General features: G+C 67.2%; 1 protein-coding gene across 3 annotated transcripts; it reads left to right on the plus strand.

Moving 5' to 3' along the window:
- Positions 1–1,091: 1,091 nt before the first annotated feature.
- Positions 1,092–20,114, plus strand: HIC2 (HIC ZBTB transcriptional repressor 2). 3 transcript variants are annotated; one of them, XM_069556598.1, is made up of 3 exons: positions 1,092–1,198; positions 13,357–13,454; positions 14,529–20,114. In XM_069556598.1, exons 2-3 carry the CDS (start codon positions 13,429–13,431, stop codon positions 16,339–16,341), a joined length of 1,839 nt encoding a protein of 612 aa, XP_069412699.1. In that variant the 5' UTR covers positions 1,092–1,198; positions 13,357–13,428; the 3' UTR covers positions 16,342–20,114. The 3 variants fall into 3 exon arrangements, with proteins under 3 accessions (XP_069412699.1, XP_069412700.1, XP_069412701.1); XM_069556599.1 differs by lacking the exon at positions 1,092–1,198 and adding an exon at positions 4,767–5,201; XM_069556600.1 differs by lacking the exon at positions 1,092–1,198 and adding an exon at positions 6,839–11,009.
- The last annotated feature ends 2,227 nt before the right edge of the window (positions 20,115–22,341 follow it).

A 22,341-nucleotide genomic window follows, 5' to 3' on the forward strand; every position in this document is an offset into this window, starting at 1 on the left:
AGGAAGTCCCCCGCGAGCTGCCTTAGACTCGCCGCCACTGATGCTCCGTACTTGCTTTTCCATCACGTTCTTACCGTTGCTGGAACCTGTCTGCAGGTTTTCTGCTTCTGGGTTAGGGTGTTCTGAATTGAGCGCAGTAGCTTCATTCGCTGTTTGCTTTCATGTGGTAGGGCAAGTCCACCCTCGTTCGTGTTTTCGTTCCCAAGGCGGGAAATGATAGCTGTTTGGGGGCTGTTTACTCTTCCAGGTCAAGTTATAATTTTGTTAAGTCTGATAACTGTCCAACTAGGGTTTCATTAAACGCACAAGTTTATTTGGAAGAACGCGTTTCAGTCTTGCCGGCAAACTTGGGTCCCTCCCAGACTTCAGGTGCGATGTCCTATATTTACCTGGTGTCCAAAGTAAAGAGAGGTCCAGCATGTGACCCCCTAGAGCACGTCGCAGTCCCTGGCCCGCTCCAGCCCCTCCGAACAGCCTGGGTCCCGCCTGCCAACCTGTGCGCGTCGCTTGACCCCAGGGGCCCGCGAGGGGCTGCAGCCACCGGAAGGGGCCGGCTGGGCTCGGCGAGGGGGACCCCCGCGCCCTCGGGGCAGCCAGGGCCGGCGGGCCGCGGGGGCGGGGGGGGGGCTTCCTTCTGCAGATCAAGGCCGTCTGCGGACCACGCTGGCCGCCCGCCGCGGGGGCACGGACCTGGGGTGCCAGGGGTCAGGGTCAGGCTCAAGGCTGGGGAGGGGGGGGGGTCGGCTCCGAGTGTGGGGGGCCGAGCCCCCTTCTAGGGGGTGCGGTCCGCGCGTTCCGGGGCTGAGGTCGCGGCGCCGCCCCTGCACCCGTGGGCGGGGGGGCGACCAGGTCCCCCGGCTCCACCCGCGCGCCCCTCCCCCCGCCGCCTGGCGGCCGCCCCGGCCCCGCCCCCGGCCCCGCCCCGGCCGCAGGCCCCGCCCCCGCCGCGCCGCTCGCCCATTCAGATGTGGGTCAGGGGTGAGCGGGCGGCGCGACGTCACAAGCTTCCAAGATGGCGCCGGGCGGGCGGCTGTGAGAGGCGCTCGGCGCGCGGGGCGGGGAGCCGAGCCGAGCCGAGCCGGCGGCGGGGCGGGCGGGCGGGCGGACGGGCGGCGCGGGCGGGCGCGGGCGGCGCCGAAGAAGAGGCCGCGGGCGGGCCGGCCGGCCGGCGGGCAGCGCCGCCGCCGACGCACACGAGGTGAGGCGCGGGGCGCGGGGCGCGCCCCCGGGAGAGGGGCGTGGGCGGGCGCGCGGAGGGGCCGCGGCGCGCGGGGTGTGTGCGCGCGAGGGGCGGGCCCCGGCCGCCCGCCGCCCGCCGCGGGCCGTGCGTGTGCGGGAGCGCGGCGCGCGCGGGGCCCGGCACAAAGCCCCCCGCGCGCGGGGCCGGCGGGCGGCGGGCGCCGGCTCTTTGTGCCTGCGGCTCCGCGCTGCGCTGCGAGCGGCCCGCGGAGCCGCGCTGCCTGACAGGCGGGCCCCGCTTTATGCGCCCGCCGCCGCCCCTCGCGCGGCTTCTCGCTGTGCCCGGCCCGCCGCCCGCAGGGCACGGCTGCGCGCGGGCAGGGCCGGGGCCGGGCCGGGGCCCGCGGCGGGTGGGCGCGCGGCCCTGCCCCCAGACCGCCGGTGCGGGCGGCCGCTCGGCAGGAAGGGCGAGGGGCTGGGGGAGGGGGCGGCCGCAGGGGCAGGGCGCCGCCGGGCCCGGCGTGTCACTCTCTGTTTATCCGCCGGCGTGGTTCGTATTCTCGCCGGCGGAGCTGGGCTGCGGTGGTTGGGGGCCGAGGCGGCGGTGGCTGTGCCTGGGCGGTGGGGGGGGGGGGGTTAGTGACGGACGGCGAGGAGGGGACGCGGCCCAGATAAAATGCTCCACGGCGGCCCCACCCAGCACGGCGGAGAGTCGGCCCCGGGGAAGTGAGCCCGCAGCGGATCCGCCCGGGCCGGGACGGTTTCGAAGTTATTTATCCCGCGTTTCTCGGGTCCCCTCCACCTCCGGCGTGTTTTGCCGGTAGCAGTTGCCAAGCACATCTGGATAAGCGAGGGTCCCGGTCCCCCCCTCCCACCCCGCCAGGAGGAGTTGTCACCCGGGGAGGCCACCCCTCTCTGACATCTGTGGCGGGGGGGAGGGGCCGAGCCGTGCCCGTAGGAATCCTGTGGGTGAAGATTGTTGACTGATGGACGGATGGCTGTGCTGGGGGGAGGGGGAGGTGGCAGGTATCGGAGGGGCCTTCCAGAGCTGCTGGGGGTGTTCTCCAGGCCCCCACCCCCGGGCGCAGGGATGGAGCCGGGTCACCCATACCAGGCCCTTTCTGGAGCTAGCGTTTATTGCTTCCTGGCTCCTGGCTTTACTCTTCTGCGCTCCCATCTGCCAGCGTTTGGGCTCCCTGGGCCTTTCAGCAGACATTTTCAAGAGCACAGGCCATGTGGCTGCTCTGTGGCCCTGGCTCTGGGAGTGGGCTTCCGCTCAGCAGAGAGCAGGGTCGCTGCAGTGGTCTGAAAAAAAAAAAAAAAAAGGCAGATGGGCTGGCCACCGGCTGGCCTCCAGAGACAAAGCCGTGTGGTGAGATCGCTGGTTTAGCGGCTCTTAGCACCATGGGGGGGGCGGGGGTGAGAGGCTGATACTTCAAGTCTGCAGTGAGTGGCCCTGCCTGCCAGCGGAGCCAGTGCTGTGAGGTCCTGTGGGCAGGCAGCAGCCTGGGAAGGCTGGCAGGGAGCTTCCCACCTGCCCTGGCGGCACCGCTCCCAGGTTGGTCTTCCCAGCCGCCTGCGGGCCAGTTGTGGGGTGTTGCTGAGGGCCCGTTGCCCACCTCCTCCGGCCATTCGGCTTGAGTGCTGGGGCTGCGCCCAGGGTTTCTCTTTGCAGTGTTTTCCTGCCAGTTGTTGGGACTTGCAGATTAGTCATTCGGCTTTTACAAGCAATTCCTGAAAAGAAAAATCTCCCTCCGGTTGCTGGCTCTGGGGAGAGGAAGAAGCAGCCTGAGGGAGCCAGGCCTTTAATTAAAGCCGAGCTGAAATGATTGCTGCAGTTGCTGGAAGGAGGGGGCGGAGGCGATGTGCCTTGTCCTGCAGCCAGGTACCTGCCGGGGACAGGTAGGCCGCGTACCGCACTCCCTGCCCGTCTTGGCCAGCAGCCCGGCCTTCTCCACAAGCTGCAGCCCTGGATTAATCCTTGCATAGTGTTTTCTTTCCATGGATCAGGTTTCTCATTTTGTTAATAAGCACAGCCTCCGATCCACTTGAAGTCAGCTGTCGTGGACTCAGCAACAGGGTTTTGCATTATTGAGCTGACAGGCCTGCTGCCTTCCCGGAGTCCTCATTGTCTGCCCGGAGGTGGCGGCGGGGTGGGGGCAGTGTCTGTGAGCCGCAGCTCGCCCCCGAGCAAGGGCTGGCAGGGCAGTTCTGGAGCGTCGAGGAGCGAGGAAGGAATAAAGTCCAGTTTACCCAGGGGACCCGCCGCCCTGCTTTTTTGCTCGGCCTGTTGGCCTCCAGCAGTCGGCCCCACCCACGGCTGGCCTGCCTTGCCCACCGGGGCTGAGGGCCATTCCCTCCTCCCCCCCCACAAACCAGGGACTGATCACTGGGGTGGGGAGGGCTCTCGTTCTCAGCTGCGTCTGCAGAGAGCCCTCAGGTCCGCTTCCTCCGGCCCCGGCCTGGGCGCCTGACTGAGGAGGGCCTCTGGGGGCAGTGAGGGGCCCTGGCCTCGGCGCTGTTTACTCTCCAGCGGCCTTGGACCGAGATGGCTTCTCTGGGCCTCGGTGGCTCTAACGTGTTTCTAAAGTGGGAACAGAGCTGAACTTCACGCCCGGCACTGCAGCCCCCAGAGCTCAGCCTGGGGAAGGCGCTGGGCACACTCTCTCTGAGAGTGCCCCCCGGGGTGACAGGGGGGAGTGCCCTGGGCACCTGAGGAGGTGCTGAGGGCCGCTGGGCCGGCTGCAGCGGGGTGTTCACGGGGAGCCCTGCGGTCTGGGAAGGCGGGGCCGGGGTTCGTCAGGAGGAGGGAGACCGGAGCGGGGCCCTGTAGGTGCCCGCTTCCGGGAAGCCGGCCCCGCTGCCGTCGGGCACCCGCGAGGCCGTGCAGGGGCCCTTTATCGGCTCAGCGAAGTGTTCTGAGAACAGAGGTGGTGCCCAGCCCGTGTGCCCGGGGCTGGCCTGGGTCTCTGCCCTCTAGCGCTCAGCCTTGCCTCTGAGCGGTGCGCCTTCGGCCGGGAGGTGCAGGTTCTGCTGCTTTCCCGGGCTGTGCTGCGGCTGCAGCGCCCTCGCAGACCCGGGGTTCCGTCACAGCCTGGGGCTCGGGGGCTCCGGGATCCCAGCTTGGCTCCCTCTGGGCTAGGGGCTGCCAGCCAGCGGGACCAGTTTGACTCGGCCCGGCCGCGGGGCCGCGCTTCCTGCTGGGAGGGGCCTCGCCTGAGGGTTAGGGACCTGGGCTGGGGGAGGGCTCCTGGGAGCGGCCGAGCCAGAAAAGCAGGTGGGGGTGGGTGGGGTTGCGAGTGGGCCCCCGGCGCGCTCGGTCAGGGGGGTGGGTCAAACCCGGAGGGAGCCGCTTCCAGGCCCCAGCGCCGTCCAGGAGGGGAGGGCCCGGGCGCGCGGCCCGGGAGGGTGTGGCCAGGCCGCGAGCGGACAGAGACCCCCGGAGACGCCCGCCCGGCGGGTGGGGTGGGGGCGTGGCCTGGGGGCTCGAGCGGGCCCTTCCGCCCGCGCGCCGCCAGGGTGCTCCGTGCGTGCTTGCTTCCTGTGAGGGGCCGCCTCCCCGAGCACGTGGGTGTGGGCGCGGAGGGAGGAGCCCGGAAGGGCAGGTGGCCGGCCTCTGGGGGCGCCTGGGGCGCTCCCGCTCCTGGGAATTCCAAGGCTCCCAAGGGAAGGCGGGGCCGGGGTTGGTGGGGAGGTGGCCTCCAGGTGGGGAGCGGGCCTCTTGCGGCCCCGGAGCGGCCGGCCCTGGAGTGGTCGCTGTGCGCACTGGCCTCCCGTGGCCTCGGGCTTCTTCCCCAGTAGCACCTCGGGGGTGGGTTCTCCGCGAGAGTGAGGAGGGGCTGCCCCAGTGCCCTGGGAACGCCCTCCACGTCCGCACAGGTGGCTGGAGGTCTCCCTCGCCCAGGCTGGGGTCGCTGCCCTTTGGCCTTCTCAGCCTGCTCACAGGCCTTCGAAGGGCAGGCTTGCCCACTGGCCTTGCGGTTCTCCTGCGTGTGCTGCTCGGAAGCCAGCAGTGAGCTCTGGTGAGTAGCTGCAGAAGGGGTGAGAAGAGGGCACAGAGGTGACGGCCAGGATGTTGGGGCGGCACCCCCGGCTCCTGCGGAACTTTCCCTGTTACGGGCAGGGGTTGCACCCGGCTCCGAGTCCCTGCTGCCCGGTGGGGGCCCTGGTGCTCTGCTCCGCAGGGGTCACCTGGAGCCCACCTATCCACTTTCCCTGAAGCCTGTGAAGTGGATACCACAAGTGCTTTCTCAGGAGGTGGATCTTTGTAGATAGCAAGGTCAAGGGAGCCGTGAGTCCCCTTGGACGAGCAGGGGTGGCCTCAGACTGCCTGTGGGGTTGTGCTTACAGAGCAGGCCCAGCTGGCCGATCCTCCCGTGGGCTCCAGGGTCCTGGAGAAGCATCGGGTGCGAGGGGCTCACGCTCTTCATGGCCCCTCTTCCCCAGGTGGGTATGGGAGGGATGCCAGGCGGGTGTGTGCCGGGGAGCACCTTCTGGGCAGCCCCGGGAACCTCGTACCGCTCTCGGGCCTGCTTGGGTTTCAGGCGGCCTACTCTGGCCTCCAGGTCGCCTTCTTAGGCCCTGGTTGGCCTCTCTCCCCAGGCGTGGGGACCTGGGAGCTCTTCCTGCTTCCCAAACAAGTCGCTGGGGGCTGCCGCTGGGGCTCCCGGAACTGGGTCCTGCCCCTTCTTTCTCACCTTGATCTCAAGGTGTCTGGGAGAGAGGGTCCCTGAGGTTGTTACCTGGGAAGGTGTGTGAGGGAGCCCCTGACCAGGCCTGGAGATGGGGCGAGGGCTGGGAGGGGCACTGGGGGCAGGACCTCAGGTGAGTCCTGGCCGGGTGGCCCCTCTGTCCGGGGCCCGTTGTGTCCCAGGGCGGCCGGCGCTCAGCCCCCACCTGCTCTGGGCGGCCGCCGACGGGCGGTGAGTGGCCCGGCTGCTGGGCGTGGCGAGCGCGGCACGGGCCCGCTTGGTGTCCTCCGGAGTAGGAAGTGCAGCCGGGGGCCAAGTTGTCTGCTCTTCGTGGCCCACGCGTCTGGCAGAGGGGCCCGTGGGCTCTGCCGTGAGCAGGAGCGGTTCTGGGCTGTGTGGCTTCCTCACCCGCCCTCCCAGGACCCGAGGCCCTTCCTTTTGGTGGAGAGGGGCTGGCGGTTTCTTCCCAGCAGCTCTGCTTGGACACCGGGAGGAAGAAGGTGCCTGCGGCTCCAGACAGGGCACTGAGGGTGGCGGGACGAGGGCGGGGCCTCCCTCTGGGACTCCTGGCCTAGCCTACGTGGGCACGCCTGTGTGAGCACCCCTGGGCAAGCGGCCCATGCAGGCTCCACACGCGGCCTGGAGTCCGCTCGTGGGGCTCTGGGGTAGAGTGAGCCCGGGGGACAGGCTCCCACTCAAGGGCGATGGGCGGTGAGCCGCTTCACTGGAGGGCCGCCAGGGTTCCGCTGGGTGGGGGCCGTGACTGCCTGCGACCAGGTGTGGACTGGCATCGCTTCCCTGGGCCGCAGGGCCGGGAGGACCCCTCCTGAGACAGCCCTTCCCCTCCGCTCCTCCAGGAGGGCGGGTCAGAGCTGGTGGGTCCTCCTGGAGGCGTTGGCAGCGTGGGTGCACGGGTTCGTCTCTGGGCAGAGGGCCTGGGGGGTCGGGGCAATCCTGGCCGCCGTGAGGCTGCCGGTGGGGGCCTGGCGTGGGTGCCCTCGAGCTGCGGTGGGTGAGCCTGCGCCCTGAGGCTGTGGGCAGGGTAGGGGCGCTCTCCGCAGTCCGCATTCCATGCGTGTTGACGCTGACGAGGGCCGGGCGGCTGGCCTGGCGCCTTGGGCAGGCAGCACCCCTGCCCCGGGAGCCTGCCCGGCCCCTCTGTGCCCGGCCGGCGGGGCTGCCCACCTTGGAGGGGGCGAGCGCTGCTGCTGCGGCTGTTCTCGCAGGCTACCTGAAGTGCCGTTTCATTTCTTGTCTTTGAAAACTGCTTCCCTCAGCGGCCCTCACCTGGGTTTCCAGCCTTTGGTGACCGTCCATGAGCTGGGGGAGCAGGCCCTGCTGCAAGCCTGTGTCCCCACGTGCCCTGTGGTGCCCGGAGAGGGGATAGGAGTGTTTGAGGTGGTGGCCCCCAGCTGTTGTCAGCGTGGCCTGCGGACACTTGGGTCCCCAGGACACTCAGAATGCTCAGCCGTTCCCCACCGGCCCCCGTCCGCAAGCTGACACGCGCCTCGGTGCTGGCCGTGGCGCTGCCCTGGGTGCCTGGGCCAGGCTGCCGCTCCAGGGGCCGTGCAGGAGGCCCAGCGGTGAGCCTCCACTCCAGGGGACACAGCGTTGCGTCTCTGGGGCGAGCAGGGCAGGCCGTGTCCGCCACTGCTCATGAAGGAGGGGCTGACGGGCAAGGTGGTGGTTCAGCCTGGGGACCTTTTCTCGGGTGAATGGGAGCCTCCAACCGGAGGGAGACAGCTGACGGTGCTGTGGCCGGGGAGGCCGGGAGGGGCTCGAGAAAGGCCTCCCTTTGTCCTGTGACGCGGCCGCGACGACAGCAAGAGCCCGTGTCCTTCAGCCACGTTCGAGCGCATCGGGAAGGTCTCATCAGCTCCATGAGTGACTGTTTTCCGGATGACCAGTGCTTGGTGTTGCAAACTTGGGCTGGGTGTGAGCGCAGGGTGGGCTGCTGGGCCGCCGGGCCTCCGGGTGCGAGTTAGTCACAGGTGCAGCGTCAGGGGCTTGTCGAGTCTTAAGTGTTGGGTCAAGGAAGGCTGGCTGTTGTCTGAGGGGCCTCCTCCCCTCAGCCCATCTGCTCCCTCAGCCGGCCTGTCCTCCCTTCTGGCCCACTTGCCAGCTGGGGGCCACACAGGGTCCCTGAGCTTGGGAACCCCTTGGGTGCCAGCAGCGGGTGGGGGAGATGGGTGCTTCTCAGAGGTGGAGGCCCTCGGGCGTGCCTAGGGGCTGCAGAGGGGCGGCCCGGCCCTCTAGAAGCTCTCCACGGACCAGCCCTGACACGGACTTTATCCAGGCCTGGGAGTCCATTGAGAGCCCTAAGCCGGGGCGTGACTGGACGGACCTGGGTTTGAGGAGATGACTTGGGCCTGGCGGCTCCAGGTCGTGGGGGCACCTGTGTCGGACTTGTGGCTCCCACCTCGCTCCTGGGGGAGGTGCTCCTGGGTGCGTCCTGTGGGCCTGGCCCAGAAGCCCCAGTTTGCGTGGGCCTCCCGTGTCCCCGGCCGCGTGGCTGGGGGGCCCTGAGGATGGCCCTTCCCTGGATCCGGAAGCTCTGTCTCCCCGCGGCCAGCACGCCGGCTCTCGTGGACCTGAGGCGGTGGTGCGAAACACACGCACGTCGCCCTTGTGAGAGGTGGCTCGCGGCCCCTCCTGGGGCCCCCACCGCTGAGTTGTGGGCGCACGCCACGTCCCCGCGTCTGTCCGGGTCTTCGGACAGCGGGCTTGCCCTGTCTGTAGAGTGGGGTGCTGGTTGTGCCTGAGACTCAGCCGCCTGCCGGGAGTCACTGCACCCCGCCCCGCGGGCCACCGCAGGTCCGCGGTCACCCCCTTGGGCCGCTCTGCTTCCCGGGGCAGAGGACTGTCCACGTCTTTTGTCGCTGGACGCAGCCTGTTAACGTCAGATGGCTTTCCAGTCCCATCTGAAGCAGCTCTGAGCGTGTTCCTGCCGAGTCCCGGGGACCCTCCCCTCTCCCTCCCTCCCCGAGCTTGGCCTCTCCTGTCTGGCTGGCCACAGGGCCTGCTGGGCAGGCAGGCCCTCCTCTGAGTGTCCCCGCAGGCACTTCAGGCCCAGGACACAGGCTGCAGAATCTTCCTTAGCAGTTTCCTAGTTTTATCCTTGAAAACAGCTTTTTAAACACTGGTGGGTGCCTGAGGCGTCTGCTCCTGTGTTTACGGTCGTGGACCAGAGCCACCTGGTGGTTACCTTTGGCGTGCCCCTGCTCTTTGGCGGGAGGCCCTCCAGGCTGGGCAGACCCTTCTGCCCGTGGCCTCCTCTGACCCCAGTCCTGGGCCTCGTCCTGCGCCTCCTGGGAGTGCCTGCTGGGGTTTGCAGAGCCCCTTCCCGACCCCCACAGGTGTCACCTGGACCCCAGACGGTCAGAGTGTCGGCGGTTGTTGCTGCCTTCGGCTGGCCAACCTGTCTGCCCTGATGAGAGGTTTCTGGTGGTTTTGTTCTGTAAAGATTTTTTTTTTGACGTGGACAATTTTTAAAGCCTTCGTTGGCATTGTTCCAGTATCGCTTTGGCTTTTTATTGGCCACGGGGCACGAGGGGTCTTCGCTCCCGACACTGCCTGCGTTGGAGGGCAGAGTTCCCTCTGAGAGGTTTGAAGGTGGTCGCTCTGTGTCCCGCAGGTTCCTGGCTGGGCTCGGGGGTTCCTTCCTTCACGTCGGGGCTGTTTCTCCCCTCGGGTTGTTGTGATTAGTCTGGGATTGGGTGGGCTTGCTCGTCAGCCCTGGAACTGGCCCTGCACTGACCCTACCTAAGAAGCGTGCTAGCTGTGAGTGACTGCGCCCCAGGCTCTTCCCAGGTGGGCACACGTCCCGCGTCCAGAACAGAAGCTCCTCGTGTGTCGAGTCCTGCCTGCTCCCTGCCCCCCCCCCCCGGCCTCCCCTGCTTCTGGCCTTGCCCAGGGCCCCCTGCACCCCTTTAGGGTCTGGCTGCCCTGCTCCCCCGTTGGCTGGCGGCTGCAGGGCGTGCCCGTGGTCAGCTCTTCCTGAGCCAGGTTCGTTCCGCGCGCCGCCGGGGGGCTCTGCCCCTGCCTGGCTCCTGGGGCTTGCACGCCTCCCATCTCGGTCTTTCTAGAGCCTGAGCGTCCTCTTTCCTGCCCGGAAGCCCGCTTTCCGTCCTCAGTTGGCCGGGTGAACCCTGTCCTGCCGTCTGCCGTCCAGTTTGGGTTTTGTTTCTGTGACTGTCCTAGGCAGGGGGTGGGGCCTGGGTGTCTCTGCCGCCATGCGGGTGCAGGGGTTGGCTGCTCTTTCCTGGGAAGGACCTCCACCCTGAGGGGGTCCTTCCTATTGTTCAGTGGGGAAGCGTCCTCTCGTCTCATACACAGAAGTGGTGATTGAAAGCGATAGGGTCTGTTTTGTCTTCTAGATCTTTGAGAGTCGTGGGTTAGAGTGAGAGGTCCTTTCTAGCTTCTTGAGTTGTTTCATGGTTGGGGTCTTGGAGTCTGCGACCTAGAGAGGCCCTGGGCTGGGCAGCTGCCTCGCTGACTCCTGGAAGGTGCCCCAGGCGGGTGGGCAATGGTGCCAGTCCCTCCCAGCAGGCAGCCCGGCCCCGTCCCACCTCCAGGACAGCCCTGGGAGCCGAGCCCCATTTCCTAGTCACTCTGGGCATGTTTACGTGGGAAAGGTGTCTTCCCTTTGGGGGCCACCTCGTTCCTCTTGACCCCTGTCGTTGGGTGTTTCCTGCCTTCTGGGGAGTAGGAAGCTGGTCTCCCAGCTTCTGGGTCTGGGGTCAGAGTAGGGCCGGACTGTCTGCGTCCCCTGAATGTGTTCCCCGGTCCGGGCCTGACACCCCGCAGGGCGAGTAGGAAGCGGACGTGGGAGCCACCAGGCAGAGGCTCCTCGGGGCCCTGGATCCCAGCCATGTGGGGACGCCTCCCACGGGCTCCCTGCCTCCAGGCTCCTGCTCTTTGCTGCCCGCTGTCCCCTTCCCAAGCGCTCAGGCCCCTCCGGCCAGCGGGGGGCTGGGCGGGCACCTTGTCTGGATGTTTTTGTAACAGTGATCTCGCCCCATCTCAGCACTCCTGGCCAGGGCCTCCCTGCAGGACCCCGCCTCATGCCCGCCTGGTGCCCACCAGCCAGCTGTGCCAGGGCCAGCGGGGGGAGCCGGCTGCAGGCCCCATGTCGTGCAGGTGGGAGCGATGGGTGGCTGGAGGAGGGTGGGGGGCACGCGCGCAGGGTTCCCCCAGACAGCAGGCGTCGCGTGGCGCCGTGAGCCCCCTGGGTGGGCTGCGCGTGTGGGACAGAGGGGCTGTGGGCATCGGGAGCAGGCTCTGGGCGGTGGGTGGGGTGGGTGCCTCCTCCCACACTGCTCAGGCTTGGAGGCCCGCCCCGGGTCCCTCCCAACGCCTCTCCAGCAGTCTCACCGAGCCCCAGCGTCTGTTTCCCGGGCATCCCGTCAGGAGGAGGGCAGGGCTCCTGGCATTCACAGGGCCCGCTGCTTTCCAGGAGGACAGTCTGGGAGGCCAGCCAGGAGCGGCTGGCGGGCATCCAGGCCTGGGCTCACCAGGGCTGTGGGGCCCACTCGCCAGCAGCCCCACCTGCAGGGCAGCCAGAGGGGCTGCGGAGGCCAGGGCTGTTCCCCAGGGAGCAGCGGGCATGGCCCGGGCCCCGGGGTGAGGTGGTCAGCGGGCCGCCGGACCGGGCGTCGGACGGGGAGGAGACACTGGGGTCGTCCTGGGTGGCGAAGTCTGGAGCAGGGCTCTGCCCTCAGCTCGCTCCTGTGACCTTGGGCAGGTTGCTTAAGCCCCAGAGCCCCAGTCTCCTCGGCACTGGAGGTGGAGGGCGCGCCCTGCGAGCAGGATGCTCATCAGCCTGGCATGGGGTGTCGGGGGCTGGCGCTGCCTCCAGGTGCCCCTCCTGCAGCCCTGGAGGGCTTGGCTCACACCTGCCGGGACCACACCCGGAGCTCAGGGCGCTCACGCCGGGTCAGCTGGGCCCCCACGCTGGTGGCCGCCGTGTGTCTGTGGCCTGTGACGAGCCCGCAGTGCTTAAGGCCCTCGGGCGTGGCGGCCAGGTAGTGGGCATCTTGAGGGGCTCACGGTCCCCTGGTGGGGTGGAGGTGGGCTGGGATGCCCCCTTCTCTGCTTGGAGGGAGGGGCGCCTGGTACCACACCCTGTTCCCCGGTGTTTCCACCCAGAGGCTGAAGGATGGGGCAGCCCGAGGGCTCAGCCTCCCTGGTTCCGGGCTCCATAGCGGTCCAGGCCGAGCTGGACCGGCTGCTGTGGAATCCGGCTGAAGCACCTGAGGGCTTCTCTCACTGCCTCCTGCCCTCCCAGGCGTCAGGAGAGGCCCTCCGTGAGGCCTGAGCTGGGGGGAGGAAGGGCGCCCGGGACCTCGGCCAGGACCCGTTGGTCATCGATCGTGGGAGCAGAGGGCTGGGAAAGTCGCCCAGGGCCTCTGTTCACAAGAGACCCCTTCCTTGAGGGGTGTCGGGGTCAGCCTAGCAGGGACAACTCCCAGCCCACCTCTCTGACCTGTCCGTCTGTCCAGGCTCTGGGCACGGTGGAGTGGGTGCGCGGGGCGGGGTGACCGGCTGCCGGGGCGTTCCAGCCTGTGGCGGCTCCTGCCAGGCTGGGCAGCGGCCCCACACCAGCGGGCCTTGCGCTGCCGGTGAGCCGGGCCGGCCCCCTCCCCGGCCACCCCTGCCAGCGGGGAGCCATGCTAGGGGCAGGAGGCAGCTGGCAGGCTGGAGCAAGGCCTCCCGGCCACCCCGCACCCCGGGTCTGGGCACATTCCTGAGGACCGGCCCGGCCGCCCTGGCCCTGGGCGGGGGAGGGGTGCGCCAGGAGGGGCTCCTGGCTCAGGCTGCCGCCCCCTGCCTGGCTGCATGCCCAGGGTGCCCAGGCCTGCCGCGGTGGGGGGCAAGCAGCCAGGACCTCGGGACCCCTCTCCCAGGACCTGAAGCTCTCGGGGGCCGGGAAGCCCGCCCGCATCTGGTGGCAGCTGCCAGCAGCCTTGGCGGGCTGGTATTGAAAGGGCGAGCCTGCGAGGGCCATGTGGTCAGGCCAGGCTGGGCAGGAGGGGGCTGGGCTCTGGCAGGGAGGGGGCGAGCGCAGACCCAGAGGGAAGGGCAGGGCAGGGCAGGGGGCTGGGGAGCCAGAAGCGGTTGAGACTGGATCTTATAAATAGCCCGCTGCACCAGCGCCTCCATTTCTGCCCTTTTGTTATGTAAATGTGGCCAGCCTAGAAGGGCCTTGCCCAGGCCTCCTGCCACCCCGCCCGCCCGGAGCTGCGCGCCTGTCCCCCCACTGCCCCGACCGAGGCGGCCCCCGGAGCACCCTGCTTCCTGTGGGGGTGCGGCCAAGCACCCCACACCTGCCTCCTTCCTGCCACCAGCCGGGCCGCAGGCACCCTGCTGCTGCCTCCTGCCCAGCTGTCCGGGCGCCGACCCCGCCGCAGCCGGGAGCCTGGCTCCAGCCTCGAGCCCTCCGCCCCCCGTGCGAGGCCTGCCTGCTAACTGTCCACCTTCTCTGCAGGTGACCAGGCATTGATGCACCCCCAGGGAGGCCGCGCACTCGAGGAGGCCACCCCCCCTGGCTGCTGCTCACATGGTTTCTGGGCCCCTGGCACTCCGGTAGGCTGGGGGAGGGGGGGGCTGGGGGTGCGGCAGGGGGCGGGGGCTGCTCCTCCTCCTGGGGACTCCGGGCAGCTGAGCGCCTGGCCTGCGTGCTGGCCCCGGCCTTTGTGTGTGGGCAGCGCTGGCAGCGTGGGGGAGGAGGGGCTGTGGGCTCATGGCCCTCTGCACTCCCAGCCAGGTGTTCCGCGCCTTGGGCTCTTTGTCCCTCTTGGCTGGCCAGGGCGGGGAGAGGGGCTGGCTCCCTCGGGTCTGAGTGCTGGCCCACGTGGGCACCGGGCGCAGAGCCTTCCCGGGTGGATGGGGTGTGGAGGCTTCTCTGTCTTTGAAGACAAGGGGCAGGTGGGCGGGCGCGACCCCTCCCGAGGGGGAGGGCGGGGACCCTGGATCCCTGCTGGGGGAGGCCCTGGGCAGTGCGCTCCTCTCCCGGGTCAGGCCCTGAGCCCAGGGACATGAAGGCCCCTGTGGGTAGGCACGCGCGCCTGAGCAGCCGGAGGGGCGGGGCCATGGCCTGGCGCAGCCGCCCCCGCGCACAGCCTCAGCGGGGTTTCCCAGGCTCAGACAACCTGCCCTGCCCAGGAAGGCCCTGGGGCCTGCGGTACCAGGCTTGGCCAGGTCACCTCTCTTGCTCGGCACCCAGAGGCACAGGCCTGGGGGATGACGGGGGTGGGGGAATGGCCGGGCTGCAGCGTCACGTGAGGTTGCTGGAGGCTGTGGGTCCTGCCTGCCCGCGTGGTATTCGAGGAGAAGGTGGCTTCAGTGCGTACTGGGCGACTCCGCGTGCAGATCCAATTTCCGGCTGGACCGGAAAGCCGGGCTGCTGTGCGCCCACGTGGGCGATGTGTCCGCCAGGGGTTCTGTGCCCTTGTGGCCTCCGCCGCTTCCCCACAGGTCCGTCTGGGCATGGGGTCACCTTCCTCTAGGGGATGGAGCCCTGGTTTTTCTGCCCCGCACTTGTGCCCCTCGTTGTCCCTGCGTCTTCAAGTGTACAGATGGGCTGGTGGCAGGCGGGCAGCCTGGGGGAGGCCCCAGGAGGCCCCCCGCTGATGGGCGTGTGTCTGCTCCTGCCCGCAGGTGGTGCGTGTGGGCGGGGCGCGGGGACCTGGGGCCCGACATGGAGCTGCCCAGCCACTCGAAGCAGCTCCTGCTGCAGCTGAACCAGCAGCGCACGCAGGGCTTCCTGTGTGACGTCATCGTCATGGTGGAGAACGCCGTCTTCCGCGCCCACAAGAACGTGCTGGCCGCCAGCAGCGTCTACTTCAAGTCCCTGGTGCTGCACGACAACCTCATCAGCCTGGACACGGACATGGTCAGCTCCGCGGTGTTCCAGCAGATCCTGGACTTCATCTACACCGGCCGCCTGCTGCCCGGTGAGCCGCCGGCCGAGCCCAACTTCAGCACGCTGCTCACCGCCGCCAGCTACCTCCAGCTGCCCGAGCTGGCGGCCCTCTGCCGGCGCAAGCTCAAGAGAGCCGGCAAGCCCTTCGGCTCGGGGCGGGGCGGCGCCGGCCTGGGGCGGCCCCCCCGCAGCCAGCGGCTGTCCACGGCCTCGGTCATCCAGACCCGCTACCCAGGCCTCGTGGACGGGCGCAAAGGGGCCCACGTCCCCCAGGAGCTCTCCCAGGCCAAAGGCTCCGACGACGAGCTCTTCCTGGGCAGCTTGAGCCAGGAGGGCGCACACGGCCTGGGTCGGCCCGTCTGCCCCGGCAGCGGGGAGGCTGGCCTGGGCGGCTGCAGTACTAACGGGAGCGGCGGCAGCTGTGAGCAGGAGCTGGGCCTGGACTTGTCCAAGAAGAGCCCCCCGCTGCCCCCCGCCACCCCTGGGCCCTCCCTCACCCCCGACGACCCAGCCCAGCTGAGCGACAGTCAGCAGGGCTCGCCCCTCCCGACCTCTGCCCCTCCCGTCGCCAACAGTGCCTCTTACACCGAGCTGGGGGCGGCCCTCAGTGAGCCCATGGATCTGGAGGCGGCGGACGACAACCCGCTGTGCCTGCTGGAGGGGCCGGGCGGGCCGCCGCCCCGCAAGAGCCTCCGGCACTCGGCCCGCAAGAAGGAGTGGGCCAAGAAGGAGCCTGCGGCCGCCTCCCCGTTTGAGCGGAGGGACGTGGCACCCAAGGGCCCGTGCCCGGGGGAGGAGGCCGAAGGGCTGGGCGACAGGGTCCCCAACGGGCTCCTGGCCGGCAGCGCGGCGGCAGGCAGGCCCTTCGGGGAGGCCCCGCACGCCTGCAAGGAGGAGGAGGAGAATGGCAAGGACGGCAGCGACGACAGCGCGCAGAGCGGGAGCGAGGGCGGCCCGGCCGGCGCGCCCTACGTGTACCGGCAGGAGGGCTTCGAGCAGGTGCCCTACGGCGACAACCTGTACGTGTGCATCCCCTGCGCCAAGGGCTTCCCCAGCTCGGAGCAGCTCAACGCGCACGTGGAGACGCACGCGGAGGAGGAGCTGCTCATCAAGGAGGAGGGCGGCGCCTACGAGGCGGGCAGCGCGGGCGCCGACGAGGAGGCGGAGGACCTGTCGGCGCCCAGCGCGGCCCCGGCGGCCGGGCCGCGGCCCTTCCAGTGCTCCGCCTGCGAGAAGAGCTACAAGGACGCGGCCACGCTGCGCCAGCACGAGAAGACGCACTGGCTGGCGCGGCCCTTCCCGTGCGGCATCTGCGGGAAGATGTTCACGCAGCGCGGCACCATGACGCGCCACATGCGCAGCCACCTGGGCCTCAAGCCCTTCGCCTGCGGCGAGTGCGGCATGCGCTTCACGCGCCAGTACCGCCTCACCGAGCACATGCGGGTGCACTCGGGCGAGAAGCCCTACGAGTGCCAGCTCTGCGGGGGCAAGTTCACGCAGCAGCGGAACCTCATCAGCCACCTGCGTATGCACACCGCGCCCTCCTAGAAGCCAAAGACCCCGGCGGGCCCCGCGCAGCTTTACCCCGCGGCCCCGCGCCCGCCCCCGCCCCGCCCCTGCCCCCGCCCCGCACCGCCGCGGCCCCGGGCGTGCGGGGGGAGGGGGGGGACGGTGCCGGAGGGAGGGGGTCCGCGCCCTCCCTCCCCGAGCCAGGGGTCACCGCTCAGTGGCGCTGGGACAGCGGGCCCCCACCGCCTACCTCTCCACAGCTAAAGAGCCCTCCGGGCCGGTGTGGCTGTGATTCCTACTGATCTGTTCTGTTCTTCGTTTTGAATTTTGTTTTTTAAACCAAAACCAACAAGATTTTCTTTTCTCCCGGCCCCTCGGGGCTGAGCCTGGCTCTGCAGACTGAATGTACGGGGTTCACCGCCCCCACCCCCCCCCCGCCCGGCTGCGACCAGGGCCCACCCTCTGGGCCCAGGAGCCCTTCTCGGCCAAAGGCTCTCCTGGGCTCGAGCCCCCCGGCCGCCTCAGGAGAGAGTGCTTCCCCATAGTTGCCCAGGAGTCTTCTTTGTTTAGAGGTACTTGTTTTGATCACGAGAAAACCCCGTGTAACGTGTATGTGAGTGTGGGAACTGGAAGGTCTCGGGGGCGGGGGGCGGGGGGCTGGCCGCGGTGCGGGGTCGGTACGTTTCCATTTTCTCCGTGTGTGTGTGTGTGTGTGTGCAGCGTGTGTGTGGATCATGTCGCCCCCTTCCCATCAAGGTGGAGAGACTCCGACCTTCGCTACCTCTTGAACAGGATGTGGTTGGTGATGGCAGTTGTGGCCGCGACACTCGCTTTCTCCTCTGGGCCGGTCAGTGTCTGGTGGGCGTCTGGCCAGCCGCCGCCCTGACCCGGCCCGGTGGGCATGGGCGCTCCGTGCCCAGGGAGCAGGGGAGGAAGTGAGCCCCTCCCCGCCTGGGTCCCAGCCCCCGAGGGCTTGCCCTCCAGAGAGCAGCACAGTCAACCTGACTGGTGCCTGGCCCCCGGCCCCCTTCACCTTGGCACCTCTGGGCAGACTGGCAGCCACCATGGGCTCACCCTGAGTCCCACCCCCGCGCTGGGCTCTGTCAATCTCAGACACCTCCAGGGCTCTAGAGGCTCGCTCTCAAGGCCGGGCCAAGGTCACGAGGTCAGCCCGCTGTCCTCAGCCAGCTGCAGTCCAGGGCTGGACCAGCGGCTTTATCTCCTTCATTTTGCTTCCTGCTTTTATTTCTTCTCTTTTCTCTCTACTTTAATTTCAGACCAAAAATTCCGGAGTCATCCCTTCCCCCCTCCAGAGACCCTCCAGCTGAAACCAGGGACCCGGGTGGAGGGCACGGGGAGTGAGGGGGCTCGGGCCGCGTGGGGCCCTGCTGAGCCCGCTGCCGTCCCCTCTGGGGACGCCTGTTCCGGCAAGTCAGACAGGACCCCCCAGCCCCTCTGCTCTCCCGACCCCCCCCTCCATCAGCACTTAAGCCACACGACAAAAGTCTGTAGCGGGAGCTGCACACGCCCGTGGGCGCGGCCCCGGTGAAGCAGGTGGTTCAGGGCAGAGCTTCAGGGACGGGGCATAGAGGCCCTCAGGGACCTTCGTGTGACATAGTATTGTACCCACCTGAGTATTGTATCGAGCCTTCTCTGTATTTTAACAAGAAAGCAAAACACTAGTTTCTTATTTAAAACGTTAAGGGTTTGTGGGGCGGGGCGGGGTTCACAGGACACTTGGATTTGTTCTCCTTTACCTTGGTTTCACGTGGAGTGCGTGCTCGTGAATGTGTGTGGACATGTGTGCAGAGCCTCAGCAGGAGATTAGGCCATTGGAGGCCCAGGGCGGCTTACAGTTCTCTGCTTTAGTCACTTAATTCCTGAATGTTTCGGAGAAACAGGAAACAATAGCAGACGTCATGTAGGAAAGGATTTAAAAAAAAAAGGCAAAAAAAAAAAAAAGCTCACACCCAAATTCACAAAAGCTATTTTTTAAACCAAAGCACATTTTGAATGCATATGGAACCTCAATGGGCTCAGAAAAAAGATACTAATATATTTATCTCATTGTTTACATAAACTATTACAGTTTCAGACCTCAGCAGCTGTAAGGCCAGTACCAGTGAGTCCCCACCTTCCGCTCGAGGCCCTGAGTCGGCCCGGAGGGCTCACGGGCAGAGGGGCCGCCAGGGTGGAGGGGGGGTTCAGGCGGCGTGGAGGCGCCGTCCTCGCAGAGCCCTCCTCCCAGCCCAGCTGGCACCAAAGAGCAGGGGCCTGTGCCGACCGGCCCCCAGGCCTCCTGGCCAGGCCAAGCGGTCCCGGCCAGCTGGCACAGCAGGGTGGCCTCGGCTGTGGCCGCAGGACCCGAGTCTGGGCTGGGGCCCCGGTATGGAGGTGCATCCCATCCCGCTGCTCTGCCCGTGAGACCCCCGCTGGGTTGATGTGAGGGTCCCTCTCAAGCCAAAAAGCCAGGACCTTCGCACGCCTCCGCGGAGACTGCAGCGGGTCCAGCTGTGGGAGGGCTCACTGGGCCGGTTCTTACCGACACAGACGGTGCGAACACTCGGGACAGTGTTGCTTTTGTATCAATATGTTTGTGCAGTGATGAATGTATTTATTCTCAGACTGGGGCGAGCGGCAGGCCAGGCTCCGCCACGCCACGCACGCTCCCCCGGGAGACCGAGCCCGCCGCCGAGGCTCCTCCAGGATTGCAAAAAAAAGAAAGTAGAGAGAAGACGGACCTTTTAAGCAGATCTGAATCTCAGAGACGCGCAGCATAGCCATACACCTCAGCCTGTGAAACGGACACTCTGGACCCAGAACCTCACGCAGCCGGGTGTGTTCCCGGCAGCCGCCACCCGGGGGCGCCGGCTGTCCGCCAGCCCCACCCGTCAGTATTCACTGGACTGGCCGCTAACAGGAGTGCGATCGATCATGGGGCGGGCGGACCCCAGCCGCCCTCCCGGCAGCCATCCCGGGCCGGGGCGAGGCTTGGGCAGCCAGGAGGGCAGGGCCGCCCACCCCTCCCTGCGGCTTGGGGACGAAAGCGGAGGCGCCGGGCCTTTGGCGGTGCCCCGTGCAGGGACCAAGGCCCCGCTCCCCCGGCAGCGGTGGTCCCCGAGCCCGCGAACCTGATCCCTGGAGGGGTGGAGCAGGCCCGCCCAGAGCCCGGTTTGACATTCCACGTCAGGGGGGTGGGGGTACACCGTGGGAGTCGAGGCTGCCCGGGACCCCCGGCTTGTCACCCCACTGCGACTTTCTACCGGGAGCCCCTCCCCCTACCTCACCTTGCTATTTATTGCTGTAATTTATTGACCTCAAATATGCTGCATAACAGACCTCACTCGGGGCAGGGAAGGTCCCCGGGGCTCCTCCCCGCCGCTCGGCGGGGCCCCACGGGGCCAGGTGCTGAGGGGAGCCCCCTGCCCCCACCCACCACTTGCTTCCCTCTCCCCGTCTTGGGGAGCCCAGCTTGGGCGCTGTCCCATTCACAAATACCTCGTCGGAGAGGGGGGGGTGGGATTCCGCTGTTTCTTGTCCGGAAACTGGAGGCGGACTCACGTCCCGCTAGGCGCCCTTCTCAGGAAGGGGGCGCGCGATCGCACTCCTGTGCTGGCCACCGCCGCTGTCAGGCACCACACTGCCCTCACCTCCCTCCAGAGTCTGGATAATTCAGGTCAGAGCTGGGGGTGCGCAGCCCTCCAGTATCATAAAGCTGGTCACTGATGTCTCCATTCAGAGCGTGCAGTCTTAATGTACAGTGAGGAGATACTGTTATTTTATGATCTTTTCATTAAAAGCTTGATTCGAAACGTGTGTGAGGTCTCTGCTCTCTGGCTGTGTTTTCACTAAACGACCAACTGCTTTCCTTTCTCCGTCCAGTGCTTTCAGGACCTGGGAGGTGGGAGCTGCCCACCTCAGTCCTAAGAGCGAGTTTCAGAGGGGCCTGGGTCCTCACTCGGTGGCAGGTGAGCTGGGCGGTGGGGTCTGCACTGTTGGCTCGAGCCGGCTGAGGCGGTTTGGGAAGCAGCGGGTGTGTAGACCGGCTGTGGACCTGGTGGCCAGCATCGCCTTTGGGGCAGCGGGATGGGGCTGGGGCCGGGGCCGGCTCCTTCCTGTCCAGCCCTCCTTGGTCACTTGGTAGGGAAGTGGGTGAGCTTAGCCTCCAGGGTCGGCGCAGTAGGCCCCATTTCCTAGAGGGCTGTCCCCCCTGAACCCGGGCGGGGGTCCCAGGCAGAGACAGACCCAGGAGGAGGGACGGACTGGGGCTGGGAGGGTGTCTACCCAGCTCAGCCCCCGGGCTCCAGGGACCGCAGGCGGCTACAGGCCCGCGATGGGCTGCCCCCAGAGCAGCGTGGACATTGCTGCTGTGCCCTCGGTAAGTTCTGTTCAGCTGTTTAAAAAGGGGTTTGTATTTGTTTGGTTTATCAAAAGCGGTACTCAAAGATAGTTGCAATTATCAAATGGCTCTTAAAAAGGCCTAGAACTAAAAACTCAGCACGGTTTCTGGTCCTTCCAAGCCCACTGCCACACGCTGGCCGCAGGGTAGGTGATCACTGCGGGTCGTGTCTACCCTCTTCCCCTCCGCACACCCCTGAGTAAGTTACCAGGCAGGCAGTGTGATCTGGGGCTTGGCAAACTCTCCCCAGGAAGGCGCCAGATAGCAAGTGGTGGGCCACGCGGTCTCCGTGGCGATTCGCCTCTGAGTCTCAGAGCAGAGGCAGCCAAAGCGGGCGTGGCCATGCTCGCGGTCACGCACCAACCGCGGCGCTGTGCGCATGCGTGACGGCCATCACGGCGCACATTTGTTTAATCCTAGGCCAGCGAGCATATCGGCCCTGCCCCTGTTTATATTTCTGGAGGCTTAATAATGATCGTACTTTTTCAATTCAGGACCTTTTCGCCCTGAAATGCCTCCTGGGCCAGTTTTCCACAGAATCGGACACGATTCCTGAGGTCCTGCCTTCCTGTCCTGCATCCGCGGTCCTGGCTTCTGGCTCCCAGGTGTTCTTCCTTCCCTTGGGTGACGTGTATTTCCTCCAGGACCTTCCTGACCACACGTGGGAAGTAGGTTTTTGAGACTTAAAATGTTAAAAATGTTTAAATGACGTGGAGTTTATGACTGCTGTTGTGTTGGGTGTGGAATTGTGGGTTGGACACCATTTTCCTGGGGAATTTTGAAGGAGGACCCTGGTCAGACCGGGTTAGGGCCCATCCTAGAGATCCATCTCTAGACACAGTCACATTCTGAGATGCTGGGGGGCACATTTCAGCCCTCGGGGCACACAGACCTCCACGTGTGGCTGCAGGGGCCCAAGCAGCCCTCTGTCTGTGTTGGCATCACCTGCAGCGTGGGCCCTGCTCACAGGGTTAGTGTCCTCCCCCCTGCCCCAGGGTGCAGGCCCCCGCTGCCCTCAGCAGTCACGGATGCGCGTCAGCCCCCACAGTGTGCCCCCCACCCCTGAGGAACTGGCGAGGCCCCTCCCCCGCCCAGCAGGCCTCTCATCACCCTCTGCTCTGTGCTGCTGTCTTTAACCACAGGCCCCGGCAGAGGCGTGTGGTGCGGGCTGGGTCGTGGCCACCAGGAGCCCGAGACACCAGGACGCGTTTGGCAATGGGGCCCCCATAGCCTTCCATCTTTATGAGCTACAGGCAAACTTTCCAGGCCCTGGGGGCGCCTCCAGGACTTGGGCAGAGACCAGGCCAGTGTTTGTCTGCACATGCTCTGAGGACCCCTTCCTGATGGGGACACAGACTTCATCACAGTCAGTCAACCACTCCCCGGCAAACAGGCGGGCGGAGGGCTGTGAGGAGCTGGTCAGACCACACCCTCAGGCAGGGCCACCCACGTGTGAGGAACAGCCTGTGCCAAGAGCAGAGGCCTCAGGGCACGTGGTCTGTTCACGGGGCTGAGGCGACCGCCCTGTGGCTGGAGTGGGCGCAGGCCGGGTGCTGGCCAGTGGGCCCGCGTCGTGGGGACTCTGCGTCATCCATTGTGTGACGCATCAGGGTTTATAGAAATCCTCTTTCTCTTTTTTA

The sequence above is a fragment of the Ovis canadensis genome, chromosome 17, assembly GCF_042477335.2.
Source record: "Ovis canadensis isolate MfBH-ARS-UI-01 breed Bighorn chromosome 17, ARS-UI_OviCan_v2, whole genome shotgun sequence".
NCBI classification, from domain to species: domain Eukaryota; kingdom Metazoa; phylum Chordata; class Mammalia; order Artiodactyla; family Bovidae; genus Ovis; species Ovis canadensis.